General features: G+C 37.2%; 1 protein-coding gene and 1 non-coding gene across 2 annotated transcripts in view; one reads left to right on the top strand and one right to left on the bottom strand.

Moving 5' to 3' along the window:
* Positions 1-15410, top strand: part of LOC125386652 (dynein beta chain, ciliary-like) — a 30490-nt gene extending 15080 nt beyond the window's left edge. The window contains exon 2 of the mRNA XM_048413658.1: positions 14939-15410. Within this exon, the coding sequence (XP_048269615.1) occupies positions 14939-14969 (31 nt within the window). The 3' untranslated portion in view covers positions 14970-15410. The remainder of the gene's footprint in view (positions 1-14938) is intronic.
* On the bottom strand, positions 6255-6373 carry LOC125386829. The gene has a single exon (XR_007227268.1). It is a non-coding gene; the product is annotated as a 5S ribosomal RNA (ribosomal RNA).
* Positions 15411-15851: the final 441 nt, after the last annotated feature.

The following is a 15851-nucleotide window of genomic DNA, read 5'->3' as shown; positions in this document are numbered from 1 at the left end:
CAAAACCACCACCAATCTTTGTTGAGGCCCAAATAATAGACCCGCTCATCGATCTACTAAATAATCTAGATGAGAAAAACAACTACACAATAAAGCAAACAAAATTGGAACAAGTAAAAATACAAACAAACACACCAGAAACATTTACGAAAGTTATAAAAGCATTAAAAGAAAAAAATGCTATCTACCACACGTATCAGCTTAAAACTGAAAGGAGCTATAAAATTGTCATAAGAGGATTGCATCCTAAAACCAACATACATAAACTAAGCGATGAGTTAGCTAAAATTGGTCATCAAACAAGAACAATAAACAATATAACAAGATTCGACACAAAGCAACCATTACCACTATTCTTAATAGAACTGGAACCCAGAAACAACAACAAAGAAATATATGATATTAAACAAATACTAAATACAATAGTAACAGTGGAACCACCACGACACAAAAAAGATATACCTCAATGCATGCGGTGTCAACAATACGGACACACTAAAAATTATTGCAACAGAAGCCCAGCTTGCGTCAAGTGCGCAAAAAACCACTTAACAATACACTGCCCATATTCTGGAAAAATAGAAGAAGTTAAATGCTACAACTGTAACGGAAACCACCCAGCCAGCTATAAAGGATGTGAAGTCAGAAAACAATTACGACGTAAACTGTTTCCACCACTTCGCAATAAATCATTCAACAACCACCAACCACGACAAAGTATAACGGTTAACGACACTGCATTGACAGCACAATACGAACCTAACGCCACAATCAGAAGCATTAACCCCCAAGGGAACCGAAGCTACGCGCAAGTAACCCAAAATATTAGCCAACCAACACTCACAAATAACCAGAATCAAAACAACAACATCGAAGACGCTACAGACATCAAAGAAATGTGCTCAAACAATCCATTAAAAGTACAGAGATGTTAGGAAAAATGGTAAGTGAATTAAATGCAACACTTAGGCAACAAGTACAACAAACAACGGTCATGTTACAACTACTCACAAACTTGCTAAGTAAAAAATAGAGATGGACATATTAAAAGTAGCAGCCTGGAATTCCAATGGCTTGCAGCAGAGAGCCCCAGAAACTAAAGCATTTCTATATAAAAATAACATCGATGTACTACTTGTCTCAGAAACACATTTCACTCCAAAAAGCTACATAAAAATATCGTATTACACCATTTACGACACCAAACACCCCATAAGTAAAGCCCACGGAGGAACAGCAGTAATAATAAAAAATGACATCAAGCATCACCTACACAGCCAAACAAACCAAGAACACATACAAACAACCACCGTCACGATACAAACCAACGACAATTACTTGTAGATTTCAGCAGTATATGTACCCCCGAGACACAAAATGACACCCAAAAAATGGGAGGAGTATTTCCAAACCTTAGGAGACAAATTTATAGCAGCAGGAGACTTCAACGCAAAACACACACTATGGGGTTCCAGAATCAACACTCCGAGAGGTAGAACCCTTGAACGATATATTAGAAATAGCAACCTCAACGTTCTCTCTGCAGGCAAACCAACTTACTGGCCGACAGACCTCGACAAATTACCTGACCTGCTAGACTTCGCAGTTATAAAAGGTATAAACACTACCAAATTAAAAATAACAACCAGCCTCGAACTCAACTCTGATCATTCACCTATCATAATAGAATACACAAGCAAACCGATACTGTATAACGAGACAGAATCGCTCTGCAATAAAACTACCAACTGGCAAACTATTAAAGAGCTAATTGAAAACAAAATCAACTGTAACATCCCACTGAAAACACCCGAACATATTGAACAGGCAATAGTAAATATGACGGAAATAATACAGGAAGCAGCATGGACAGCCACCACCCACGAAATAAAAAGCAGGCGGTCAAAAATAATTCCACAGCTCATCCTCGACAAAATCAGGGAAAAAAGAAAGGCCAAAGCTACGTGGCAAAGACAGAGAACACGCGAAAATAAGAAAATCCTAAACAAACTTACAAAAGAATTAAAAATCAAAATAAGAGAACATCACAACATCGAATTCACGAAATTCATAGAATCACTATCAGCGAATGAAAATACCAAATACTCCTTATGGAAAACCACGAAAAGAATAAAGAAGCCAATAAAGCAAGTCCCAGCAATCAGGAAAGAAGACAATACATGGGAAAGAAGCAATGAAGAACAAGCTGAAGAATTCGCCAATCACCTATGCAGCACATTTACACCACATAATAGCAATCTCAATCGATTTACTGACGATGAAAAACGATCCACTAATTCCACAACGGATAATCAATACACCATACCTAAAACAACGGCACAAGAAATCAGAATCATAATCGAAAAAAACAAAAAACAACAAGGCACCAGGAATTGATCTAATCAACGGCAAAATTCTGAAAAACCATCCTCCAAAAGCGATACGGCTAGTTACAATAATATTCAATGCAATTTCGAGAAGCTCTTTAGAGAAGTCTTTACCCACACAACTTCAGCCTCAACTTCACTAAAAACCAATGAAGAAATCGAAGCAGCCACGGAATACCTAAACACGAGCATAATAAACGCTATCCGCCTCTCCACACCGGCAAAAACGTCCATCAGCAAACACGAAGCAAGTAACTCCAACACTGAAATACTCCAACGCTTCCGATCGAAAACCCTAAGATCCCTAATTGATGCACCTTGGTATGTTTCCAACGAAACAATACACCGCGACCTCAACATACCCACAGTTAAAGAGGAAATAGCAAAATATAGCGGCAGATATAGCAAAAGAGTCGACAAACACCGAAACCCCCTAATCACTGGACTACTTGAAACGACGGACGACATTCGCAGGCTGAAGAGACACTACCCGCTAGACCTAAACGACAGATTCAACTAGTTATTTAATAATATAATATTTACTTATTTATAATACTTACTCACAAATTATACTCATCTATAATATGTATTAACTTATTATAAATACTAGCCATGTTACTGCGCCACGCCAGAAAAATTGCAGAAAATTCTCAACGCGAGAATTGATTGTAATTTAAATAAACAATAAAAAAGAAAAAAAACTCCGCGTGGTGTTGACCTTTTTATTCTTCCAATCTTTCTTACTTTCCTTAATGATCTATTTTTAATAATCTATAATGTAAACATAGAGAAATAGAAATGTTTTAGTATTACGCGACTAATACCATACATCACTCATTCTTGCACACACTTATATATTTCAAATATTCTTTTCTTGTACGCTAAAAGCAAATAAGAAAATCACTTATTTCAACTAACGCTTATACCGTGCTGAATGGAATCGTTCTCGTCCGAAGGCAGTTTGAGAGATGGGATAGAGTTTGGCTTTTTTGATGTAAAAATTTGATTTCCCTGTGGGACATGCCAACAGAGTCCTTTTTGCGCAACTGTATTTTGTGCAAAAGATACTTTAATAATTCTAAATCTTCTCTTTTATCGTAGGAATAGTTTTATTTTAGATTGTTTATGTTGGATAGCATGGAGCTTTTGTCTCGTAATTTTCTTTTATTATGAATATAGGGCTCGAAAGCCGACTTTTGATTTATTTTTAGTACGAATTCTTGAAGGACGGTTTGTACGTGTTTTTCTACTTCCTCTATAAATGAGTCGATTTGCCTCTTTGTTAGATTGAGCTTGTTGCGGGTGTTCAGGACGCAGTTCTTTTCGAGCTGATTTTGTAATTTTTCCTAGTGTGTTATCTTTGCACTTGTACCTGGGACCGTCACTCCGTGTTTCTAGGATTACGAAATCTGATGTATTTTTGTTCATCTGGAATACGAGAGCATTATGGTCGCATTCGTAGTCTATGATTTTGAGCGTGTTAATTGCCCGTAAATTAAGGAATTGCAATTGTGCGTCTCCAAGCCATATGGCTGGGCAGGAGCCTCCTTTTGGACAAGAGTCAATCCTTTCTTCGTGTGTTTTTAATGATTGTTTTAGTTCGTTTAATTGTGTTTGTTGTTCATTTAGGGCTTTGAATATGCTTCTTTGAAGTCCTTGATAAGTTTGTTACGTTCTATTGGGTTACGTTTTAATTGGGTTTGGATTTTCAATTACGCGCAGTAATAAATTTGTTTGATGTGGTTGGTTTTCGGTGACATGGCTCCGGCTTATTCCTTGTTTTAGGATGTCTGAGAACTTTAACCACGGGATGAATTTGCGGCTCATTTGAGCAACGCGTTCGTATTTGACTCGTTGCATTTGTTGATATTTTCGCAAAGTTTCTTGTAAACTTTCCAAACGAAAAGTGTGAGCAACAAATCCGCTTTCTTCATCTCTTCATCTCTTCGCTCACTCAGAATTTTCCTCCGTAATCACACAAAAACGAACTTTACTTGTTCTCACAAATACAGAGCAGTCACTTCATCTCTATACTTGTTCTCACGACTACGGAACAGTCAACTTGTGCCGTAGACTTCGTCTTTACACTTGTGCTCTCGACTTCATCTCTATACTGGATCACTAGACTTGTCACAAACAGTACCATTCAAGTAACAATCAAGTCTCACGAGTAACAGTTAACACCAGCTCGAGTTAAAACACAGTTCAAGGAACAGCAAGAGTCGGAAGACAAGTCAGCAGAATCGCCCAGTCGAAGACAGCCAATCGACAGAAGATACATCATCACAGTCGCCAACACGAAACGAGTCTCGGGTCGTACTCATTCGTAGTTTGTCATTCCATATACGTAACCTTGCATCTCATTGAAGTTGCTGGATCGTGGAAAATATATATTAACTTGTTAATATCAGCGTTATTTTCATTCAACTATCCTTATTATCTGAATAGAAATAAAAGATCGAACGATTCGTGGTGTGGATTAGTTAAATCGTAACGGAAATTTACGACTCCCGTTGGCGCGCTTCTTCGAAATCGCGTCTCCACGCAAACGGTCGAAAGTTCATTCAAATTCAAATATCCATTTTTGTAGTATTTTCTTTTTGGTTGCTTCTTTCATTCTATCTTCTTTCCTTCTCTTATATTCTTGATTGTTTTTATAGTGAGCATTATTCATCACTTTTCGTTATTTAATATCACTGCATAAATTGGCAAACTCATTAACAAGTCTTACGCCTGGTATTTTTGGCCAGTGAGATCCGACCTGCTGGGAGGTTCACAACACTCTGACGAGAAAGAGTGCATTCAGCTTGGTATGAGCGTTGGTTGAAGTAATCAATTTTGTTATTAAATATTATTGAATAAAAAATATTTACAAAACATACAATTATGTTGTAGGACAAAAAAGATTTGTGAAACCTTGCCTGGCTTTGTTTTCAAGATAATGGACTGTGAAATTAAGTAGGAGCTATTTCATAATTGATTTTCGCGAAAACAAAACGAAAAATGTCATTTTACATTTTCGACTTCATTTTCGTCGCGCGCAGGCAATCGTTCTTCGGTGTGTGTCACAACTTTCGGAACATGTACTTTTGTATTCTTTCAATCGACATATTCCGAATTCCGAATATTGAACACATGTAACATTATCGGAAAATATAAACAAAGCAATATATCAGTAAGCGTGTATGCGAGAATGATATAATGTATGGTGATAATCGTTTAATGCTAAAAAGATATTTTCTTGATGTATACGACCATAGCTTATTAACGCCAGAGCGAGCTATACACGCTTCTCTGTCCACCGCGCCCAACACAGACCAACCTACATGCTATCAACCGTGCATTTTCCTACGTAAGGAGGACTAATATTCACCAACACTTGAAAAACAAAGAAGTATAAAAATTATTTAAATAGTCAATTATATTTTGCGGTAATGATTTCGTTTAACGATTTCACATACTGTTTATACAAAACATCAAATTAATATTATATATTTAAGCCATAAAAACATATAGGTAAAATTAAAAACATTAAAGATGACTAAAGATAAATGATACAACCTGAAAGTGAAGTTAAAAATTCATAATGTATTTTAATATTTTTTTAGCGTGATATCGTTCGACTATATCTTTATTTAGCCATAGCTGATGGCGTAACATTTTAATAAATTTTAAAACCACTAAATTGGTGCATTTTATTCCATACTGCACTTTATAAAAGCAGAAAAAGGGTCGCAATTAATTGGGAACAATTCCAGGTAAATAATAATTGATAATAACAACAACAACAACAACAAAAACGCGTTGCTAAAGTAAAAAAGGGAAATCTGCCCGTTCGGTTGGCTAAGTGTTAAGAAAAGTAAAAAAAGCCAACACCACACGGAGTTCCCAAGCGGTCACCCATCTAAGTACTACCCGTGCCCAGCGCTGCTTGACTTTCGTGATCGGACGAGAACGAGTATTTTCAACGCGGTATGAGCGTTGGCTGAAGTAGTCAGTTTTGTTATTTCATGTTATCGAATAGAGAAAATATTGAAGAAAACATACGTGTATGTATGAGAGAAAATGGTATTTTTAGACGTGCATTCAGATATATAAAATCTATTCTGACTTCGTTTCCCAGACAATGAATTGTGAAGTTTCGTCATGTACGTACGCGTATACTTAAAAAGTAGCGAATCAAGTGGACGGAACTTCATAATTGATTTTCTAGAAAACCAAGTCTTGAGTCAAAACTTGTTACTTCATCGTCGACATATTTTTGTATAGGAAATCAGGCCCTTTCGTCCTGCACCATCATAATACTCTAATTTTCTCACCTACTTCAATTTCGAAACTATTCAGTTTCACTGGATTACGTATAATTACCAACAGCAAAATACTAATGTCGCGGTACTCGTCCACGAAACTTTCCACGGCTTCGCGACACAAAGAGCTATGCCGTCAAAGCGCAATACTGACGTGTCCAATCTATTGTAACGTAAATCACGTCAGAGACCAGAACACACACACATCGCGGGCAGGATGGTGTCACGACCGGCATACTTCGAATCCGATGGACCGACAATGGAGATAAAGATGTGGCGGCCTTGGCGACAATATATATCGCCGAAGTGGCTAATGAGTCATCTGTATCCTAACGGTCCTTCCACCGAATGTTCTAGAAGCGTGGCAACGGTCTCGTACGCCTACAGGGTAGTGGGGATATTAAGGGATGACAAACAAAGAAGAAACAGATCCCACCGAAAGCCAAATTGTAAGAGCTTCAGTCTTGGAAAGTCACGGCTGGAGCTCAGAAGTGTATTATAAATGTATAAAGGAGGAAAAAATAAAGTTTTCTTCTTTCTTTTAAATTTCTTTTTATTTTACGCGACACTATCATCGATATATCTAAGTTTCTTTCGCCGAATTCTCAGAAGAACGTATACGCGGCGACCGCCGCGGTAGATCTAATAAACACATATGTAGTAGGGATATTGAGGGGCAACAAAGGAAAGACTCCGTGGTTTCGAACAAAAGCATCAGTTAGTCCATCTCAAGCTGCGAAGTACGACAGGTCTCGTTATAAGCAAACCACTAACAAAACCTTAATTGTTATATTTTCGTCTTAATTGTTCATTGTTAATCGTTGACTGAAATTGTTGCTTCTTGATTTATTATTAAACTTTTGTTAACAAATCCAGTGTAGTTTTCCGTATGCACTCATTCCAACCACCTCTATTCTCTTAATAGAAATAGGGGATCAATCAGTTCGTGGCGTCGATTGTTCAATCGTAACGAGAATTTACAACTCTTGTTGACGCGTTATCTCGCGATCGCGTCTCTCCGCGAACGGTTCAGACACCGGCCAAAAACAGCGTCGCCGTTACGTGTAACGGTCGAACGAAGACGAATTCGAATTTGAATTTTCCGACTCCCTCCCAGCCAGTAAGAAACCCAACAGAAACCCAAATAGAAAAGAGTTTGGTATCTATCAGCATCTACGAGTATCTTTCTGTATCGACGAGCTATCTAAGTGTTATCACAAGTTATCTACCGAGTTATCGACGATTATCTAGCGAGCATTTACTGAGTATTAATTAGTAATTTTACTTTGCGATTTATACTGTGTACGAGCGACTCAGCGAATATAATCTGTATATGTATTTATCATTTTTAAATATATTCAACGGTTACGACAACAAGCAATAACATCCAGTAAATATCACGGCCAAATATCCTATTTACCAGTCCCACACACTTTCATTGCAAAGAACCGGTACTATTCTGTAAACAAAATTTTGGCATTAGTGAAATTTTTAGGACTTCTTATTTTCTCTTTGAAATGTTCCGATGTATTCATAACACTCTCTGCTATTTCTTTCGCAGCTTTCCTACGCGGGTCATATTACCGTCTTATAATATAATTTTGAATCAGTGCGTTCCCTAAATTTTCTATAATCGCACGTCTTTTTCTCAAACGTATCGGTTTCTATAGTCAGATAACATTTTGCTCTATATGTTTAAAGAACACAGAAGTTCTGAGAGAAAAAAAAGGAGAGCAGTAAGAATAAAGAGACCCGGAGAATGCATCAGGGTTAAAAAGAACATGAATTTAATTTGTAAATATTTTGGATTCTCGCATCCGTATATTAACCTTCTGCTTAATCAATATTCATTGTTAAGAAACATTTTAAACTCAATCTACAATACAAAGATAAGATACTTTATTTTATATACCACATTGTGAAAAGAAAGATAGTTTATTCTTTACTACATATTTCTTTAATACATAAAATATTTTATTCGTACTGTAGACCAACAACAACTTAAAATACTATTTCAAATATTTTTCCGATAAATTTGACCCAGCGCTGCTCAAGCACAGTTAACATATTCGCAAAGAAAAATCAGAAACAGGAATAACTTTTAATTATATAAATATCTAACTCGTCGGTTTCATCAGTCTCTGTAAAATACTGTTTCGAATCAATTTTACAGTCTCTCACACCAGTAGCGACAAGTTTAACCGTAATTAAAAATGTATCATAATCAATACTGAAATAGTCGAGTAATAATAATCTTTTAATGTTTCGAAAATCATATAGAGTAAATAGAAAAGTAATTATTTATGATAATATTGACATAATTCAACCGTTTGAGCCTCGGGATTTTTGAAAAACCAGGGTCGAAAAGTCCCGAACGACAAGATAACCTCTTAATCGATTGCGAAAAGAAACAAGCGGCATGAAAGCGCTCGTCATATTCGTTATTCTTATGAAATACATCTATATTTTTATATATACATACTATTAGTTTATAATTATTTCAACTTTTGTTCAATAGAAATTATTAAGATAACAATGTAATCCAAAATACCGTCAGTCGTCCGTAGCGTTCAAATGTACTGGGACTTTTCGATAGAAAATCTAAACAGCGATCACGCTGCTTAGTACTCAAACGGTTAAAGAAATAACGATACGTCTAACCTGTACAAGTGTTCGATCACTAAAATGATACTTACCTTCACGTATGCTGGGAGATATCGTTCAAAACTGAAGACTTCGCAGAGGACTGTCCACTGATCGTTACGCCTGATGGTAAGATTGAGCCTGCAGGAGCGCTTGAAGAGCACTGAGAGATTGAAACGGTTCGTTACTCCACGTTTAGCGAATCGGAGGCACTGAAGCTGACTGTCTCCTACGTGTTCACGGTTGAACCACTCGAACGAGACTGCCGATACCGTTGTTAGACTCGAGCGAGTCCAACACGTATTAGAGTCCAACAAGGATCAAAACGGAGGGCCCCAAATCCGCACGCTGATTGGTTATGAAGATAATCGTCAAACGGCATCTTCGCCCGCCAGATGGCGTTTACGGCGTTAAGGTGCTCCAAGTGCGGGGGATCCTTCCCGAGAAGAGCGTGAACGATACCAGAATGAATGCCATGCTTCGATGTTATTGGCCGAGGGGTAAGGGGCGCTCGACCGTTCGGACCGTTAAAATCCGTCAATTACCCTTACAAGAAACTCATAGCATAGGAAATTAGAAATACTGCTACGAATGTTGAAGGGAATCGTTTTAGCTATTGGTGTACCCTTCCAAAATAACGCCTTGACTGCGAAAGCGAACTACAACGAGACAAAAGCTACGTACTATCCAAAATAAACAATCTAAAATACAGCTATTTTTACGATGAAACAGAAGATGAGCAAACAAAGTAAAAAAAATATGCCTAAAAAAACTCAGCTAGCATGTTCCCACAGACAAATAAAATTTCTAGGTTAAAAGAACCAAACTCTATCTCTTCTTTCGAACTGTCTCCAGAGAAAGCTCCCCTCCTCCAAGATGCAGGTATAGCGATACAGAACACCAATAAAAACATGAAGTCTAGTTATTTTATGACATGTAAAACAACGGAAAAACTATATCTTATCGACACTCACTTTTCCAAAACATACACACACACGAACACATGGGTCGAGAACAATTAAACAGAATTATCATTGCCGAAACAAACAAACTGAAAAATAAATAGAGCGAGACATATCGCTAAATAAGACAACCTTCATATTTTCTAATGAAAACTCCTCGGACAAACCCAAACAACCAGACACAGAAATAAACTTCTTTGCAAATTACAACCGAATAAAAATCATTTTCTCTAAATTAAACAATTAAAAATCATCCGGTTTCGACCACATCCTGAACATTCTGCTCAAACAGAATAAAATGTTATTATACAGTGCTCCTTAATAATTTTAAGAGCCATCATAAAAGAAAAAAATAAAAACCGCTCCTTGCTCTCAAACCTGCGATATTATGTATCCTAGCCAACGTAATCAAAATATTCGAAATAGTCATAAATGACACCCTAATCTCCTTTTGCACAAAAAATAAGGTAATTCCCTCCCCCCCCCCAAAAAAAAAATCAATTCGGATTCCTTAACAATCAATTTTTAATAATCTTTATTCTAAGCATGAAGAAATTGCAATGTTTTAGTATCGTGCGACCATTACCATACGTTATATCATTTTCATTTTGGCACACACATGTTTCATTAAATATTCTATTTCTTTGACCATCAAAGACAAATAAAAAAATTACTTATTTCAGTCAGCGCTCATACCGCGCTGAGTGCACTCGTTCTCCTATACATCTGACTGCCTAACGCTTGAAACACAGACCGAAACACCCAGGTACAACTACAAAAAGACAGACTGGAAAAAGTTCCAAAACCTACTCGAACAGAACTGCGACATAAAAATCTATAACAATGTCAACCTAACAGACAGACAAATCGACTCGTTCATAGACGAAATAGAAAAACATATACAAATCGGCCTACAAGAATCCGTACCGACATTTAAAAAAAAAGACTCCTGCGAGCCATATATAAACTATAAAATAAAAAAACTACAACGAGATAAAAGCTACATACTATCGAAATTAAACTACCTAAGACACAACTACTCTTACGACAAAAGAGAAGACATAGAATTCCTAAAGTACCTGCTACACGAAATAAAATCACAACTAAAACAAGAATTCGCAAACTCTATAAATCAATACTGGACAAATAAAATAAAAAATATCTCCAAAAAAGACTCTGCTAGCATGTTCCCGCAGATAAATCAAATTTTCAGACCAAAGGAACAAAACTCCATCCCGCCCCTCAAACTGCCTCCAGAAAAAGCCTCCCTCATCCAAGAAGCAGGCATCGAGATACACAACACCAACAAAGACACAGAGGGCAACTTCATAATATCAAAAACAACGGAAAAACTAGACATTATCGGCACCCACTTCGCCAAAACTCACACACAAAACGAACACATGGGCCGAGAACAATTAAACAGAATTATCATCGCCGAAACAAACATACTAAAAAATAAAATAAAGCAAGACATAGCGCTAAACAAAACAGTCTGCACATTCTCAAACGAAAACACATCGGACGACCCCAAACAGCCCGACCCAGAAATAAACTACTTTACAAACTTCAATCAACTAAGTACAATCTTCTCCACGCTAAACAACAAAAAATCCGCCGGCTTCGATGGCATCCCAAACATCTCGCTCAAACGCCTACCAAAAAAAATAAAATGGTACTACACAGTACTGTTTAATAATGCACTAAACAACACGTACTTCCCCAAAAAATGGAAAAAAAGCCAAACTCATAGCCATTACAAAAAAAAATAAAGACGGCTCATCACCTGCAAACCTACGACCCATAAGCCTCCTCCCCAACATAAGCAAAGTATACGAAATGATCATAAACAACCCCCTAGCAGCCTTCTGCTCAAAAAATAAGATAATCCCGGAAAACCAATTCGGCTTCCGCCACAAACACTCCACAATCCACGCAATAAACAAACTTACGTCGGATATCTGCTGGGCACTTAACGCAAACCAGCGAGTAGCCGCCTGCCTAATAGACATCGAAAAAGCCTTCGACACCGTCTGGATCCCAGGGCTCATTTATAAAATGATTAAAAAGAACTTCCCCGAATACCTAATCAAAATAGTATGGGACATGGTAACAAACAAAACTTTCATAATGACCGACGGCTCGCACACTTCAAGCAAAGAATTCTCCATAGAGAACGGCCTGCAACAAGGAACAGTAAATTCCCCGCTACTCTTTAGCATCCACAATAACGACTTACTAAACCTCTTTAATCTCAACACATCCACACACAAACGCTCCATAGCCTTCGCGGATGACCTAATCATCTACGTAACAGGCCGCAAAACCAAGACGATAAGAACAGAACTGCAAGAACTCTTTAACAAAATCAGCGATTACTATCATACATGGAAACTAAAAATTAACGCAAGCAAATGCGAAACCATACTATTCAGACCCAGAACAAGCAAAATCGGCCCAGCAGAAAGGGAACAAGTCAGGAAATTCCGCCTAAAAGAAAAAGCAAACGAAGAGAACCTCATACCACACAAAAATTGCGTAAAATACCTAGGAATAAACATAGATGAAAAACTAAATTATAAGCAACACATCGAAATCCAACTCTCCAAAGCCAGCAAAGCTTTTTGGAATACAAAAAGACTGTTTTAGTCCAGACTTCTCGATAGCAAAGTAAAAATCATGTGCTACCAATCGCTAATAAGACCCATTATAACCTACGGCTGCCCAATATGGTACAACATACCTGCGTCAATAATGGAAAAAATTCGCATATTTGAAAGAAAATGCATCAGAGCTTGCCTGAACATTTACAGATCAGAACACAGCGGATACAGAAAATACGTAAAAAACAAAAAAATATACGACTTAGCCAACATCCACCGCATCGACTGTCACATCCTAAAACTAACGAGAAATCACTTCTCGCAAGCCGCGAAGATCAAAGAAAACAGCCTAATCTTCGGCTGCTTATACCCAAACGACGCATACTTCAAAAACACTCTGTTAACAGGCTACATCCCCGCCGAAGCCTTTCTATACCTAGGCGAAAGAAACTATCTCCAAGACCAAAACAACATACCCATAATTTATCATATGCAAAGGAAAATAGGAATGAAATCTATTCAATACGAGGAAAACCTAGATGGCCGCACGGCAGACACTAGGTGGAGATACAACATGGCCCTCCCCCAAAAGGATACAGAAGACAAACACAGAAAAAACACAAAAAAATATTGGTGGATACGGAATCCACAACAAAAAACAACAAGATAAAGAGCCACAGAACGGCAACGCTCACCGAATAAAAGTGTAAATATGTAAATATGTAAATATGTAAATAGATAAACAAATATTATACTAATCCCACAGAACACCCCTCCCCGCCCCTTCCAGTCCATCCACTCCCAGCCCCTCCCTAATAGGCTAGCGAACTGTCCTGTTTTTGCGTCCAGGCTTTCAGGACATAAATTAAAATATCGTCCATAAGCACAGCGCAACAGCGGCTTAATTTTATTTTATTTAACATTAATAATCTCAAAAAAAAAAAAAAAAAAGAGAAAAGAATGTAATAATGCATGGCTACGTCGTACCGTCGCGTATCGGTACTCTTGCCTGTACCACCCTACAATTAGAATTCAGCGTTTATTCTGGAAAAAAAATGATGTAAAAAAAATATGTAAATAACCTGGAACTAATAAACAAAGATAAAAAAAAAAAAAAAAGCACTCGTTCTCGTCCGATCACGAAAGTTAAGCAGCGCTGGGCACGGATAGTACTTGGATGGGTGACCGCCTGGGAACTCCGTGTGGTGTTGGCTTTTTTTTATTTTCCCAATCTATATTATTTTTCTTAACAATCAACCTTTAAGAATCTATAATCTAAGCATCGAGAAAAAGATATGTTTTTCTATAACACGACCGTTACCATGCAATATATCATTTTCATTTTGGTACATTTATGTTTCTTTAAATATTCTTTTGTGTATCAAACACAAATAAAGAAAACAAACTACCAAATATATAATATATAACAAATATATTTCCCCGCTTGAATCAAAGCCCTAATCCGACAGTAAACATACTCCAACTAAACATAATAAACGTCATTGAAGACTTCAAAAAATGTACACTCAAGGCGTTAAATGAACAAAAGCAATTAAACGAAATGAAAAAATCATTAAAAACGCAGGAGGAAAGGATCGACCCCATCTTCATCACTATCGATAGTATAAATGATGAATAACCAAAACCCACTCAAGTGTCAATTACAGCAAAAAACAAATCAGTTAAAAGTAAAACGTTTGCAAATAATTTCAATAAATGCCAACTCAATAATTTCAAACCAAATACAGATACAATATGCTAACCCTTCCACTTTCCACATCGTACTTATCTCAGAAACAAAATTGAACAAAAGACACAAAGTATACTTCAAAAACTACTCTAGCTGCCCAAGGTGGAGGAACTGCAATCCTCATAAAAAAACCCTCTGATGTTCAAAACAATGCAAAACGACAAAATAACAAGTTTCAAAATCCTAGAAACGATCATAAAAATAAAAATAAGCAATAAGGAAAACTTATTTAGCACTGCAGAAAGAATTTAACGACGAATTCAACAATCTCTTTGAACTTTTACAGATCGACAAACAGGAAAATTACTATACAATAGCTGGCGACCTTAATGCAAAACATGCAAGCTGGAAAAACGAACTAAACAACACGAGAGGAAACTTCATTACAAACTGGCTAGACAATAAAAGTATACACTACAAAATAAACCATTACAGCTCCGAGCTACCCTCTTACCGAAAAGAAGGCTCATACCTGGGCACATGCCTAGCAGACGCGCGATTAAAATTTCAAAATGTTAACACACTCTCAATATCCTAGACTATAACAGCGACCATAACGCCATAGTATTTCAGATAAACAAGAATACATCTGACTTCCTAACACTTGAAACACAGACCGAAACTCCCAGGTACGATTACGAAAAGACAGACTAGAAAAAGTTCCAAAACCGACTCGAACAGGACTACGACCAGAAGATCTACAACAACGTCAGCTTAACAATCACACAAATCGACTCATTCATAGACGAAATAGAAAAACATATAGAAATAGCTCTTCAAGAATCTGGGGTGATAAGTGCGTGATAAGTGTAGAAGATTCACTCGATATTGTTCAACTATAAATATTTATTAGTTTATGTACGTGATATACACTCGTGCACAGAACGCGCGATACAATTATCGGTTCGCGGTTGCAAATTCGAACTCGATGTGATACGTTTCGCGGTGCGATTCAAGTTGGGAGATGATTGCAACAGATGTCGAGAAATTCGGATTCGCTATTACGGCCAACTACCAACGATCAATTCGGATAGGCGTCTCTCAACTCGTCTCGCGGCTCACGACAGAATGACTCTTTGTCAAGATAATACTCCTTCGGAAAACTGTGATTGGGTGTGTCTAAGGATACGGAATGATCGGATTCGTTAAGAAAAGTATTGGTTCGGAAGGTGAGGGAAATGGACGTCGCTGTTAATTGG

Source organism: Bombus terrestris, chromosome 17 (assembly GCF_910591885.1).
Source record: "Bombus terrestris chromosome 17, iyBomTerr1.2, whole genome shotgun sequence".
NCBI classification, from domain to species: Eukaryota; Metazoa; Arthropoda; class Insecta; order Hymenoptera; family Apidae; genus Bombus; species Bombus terrestris.
Note: the sequence above shows the minus strand (reverse complement) of the source record. Positions and strands in the feature narration are given on the sequence as shown.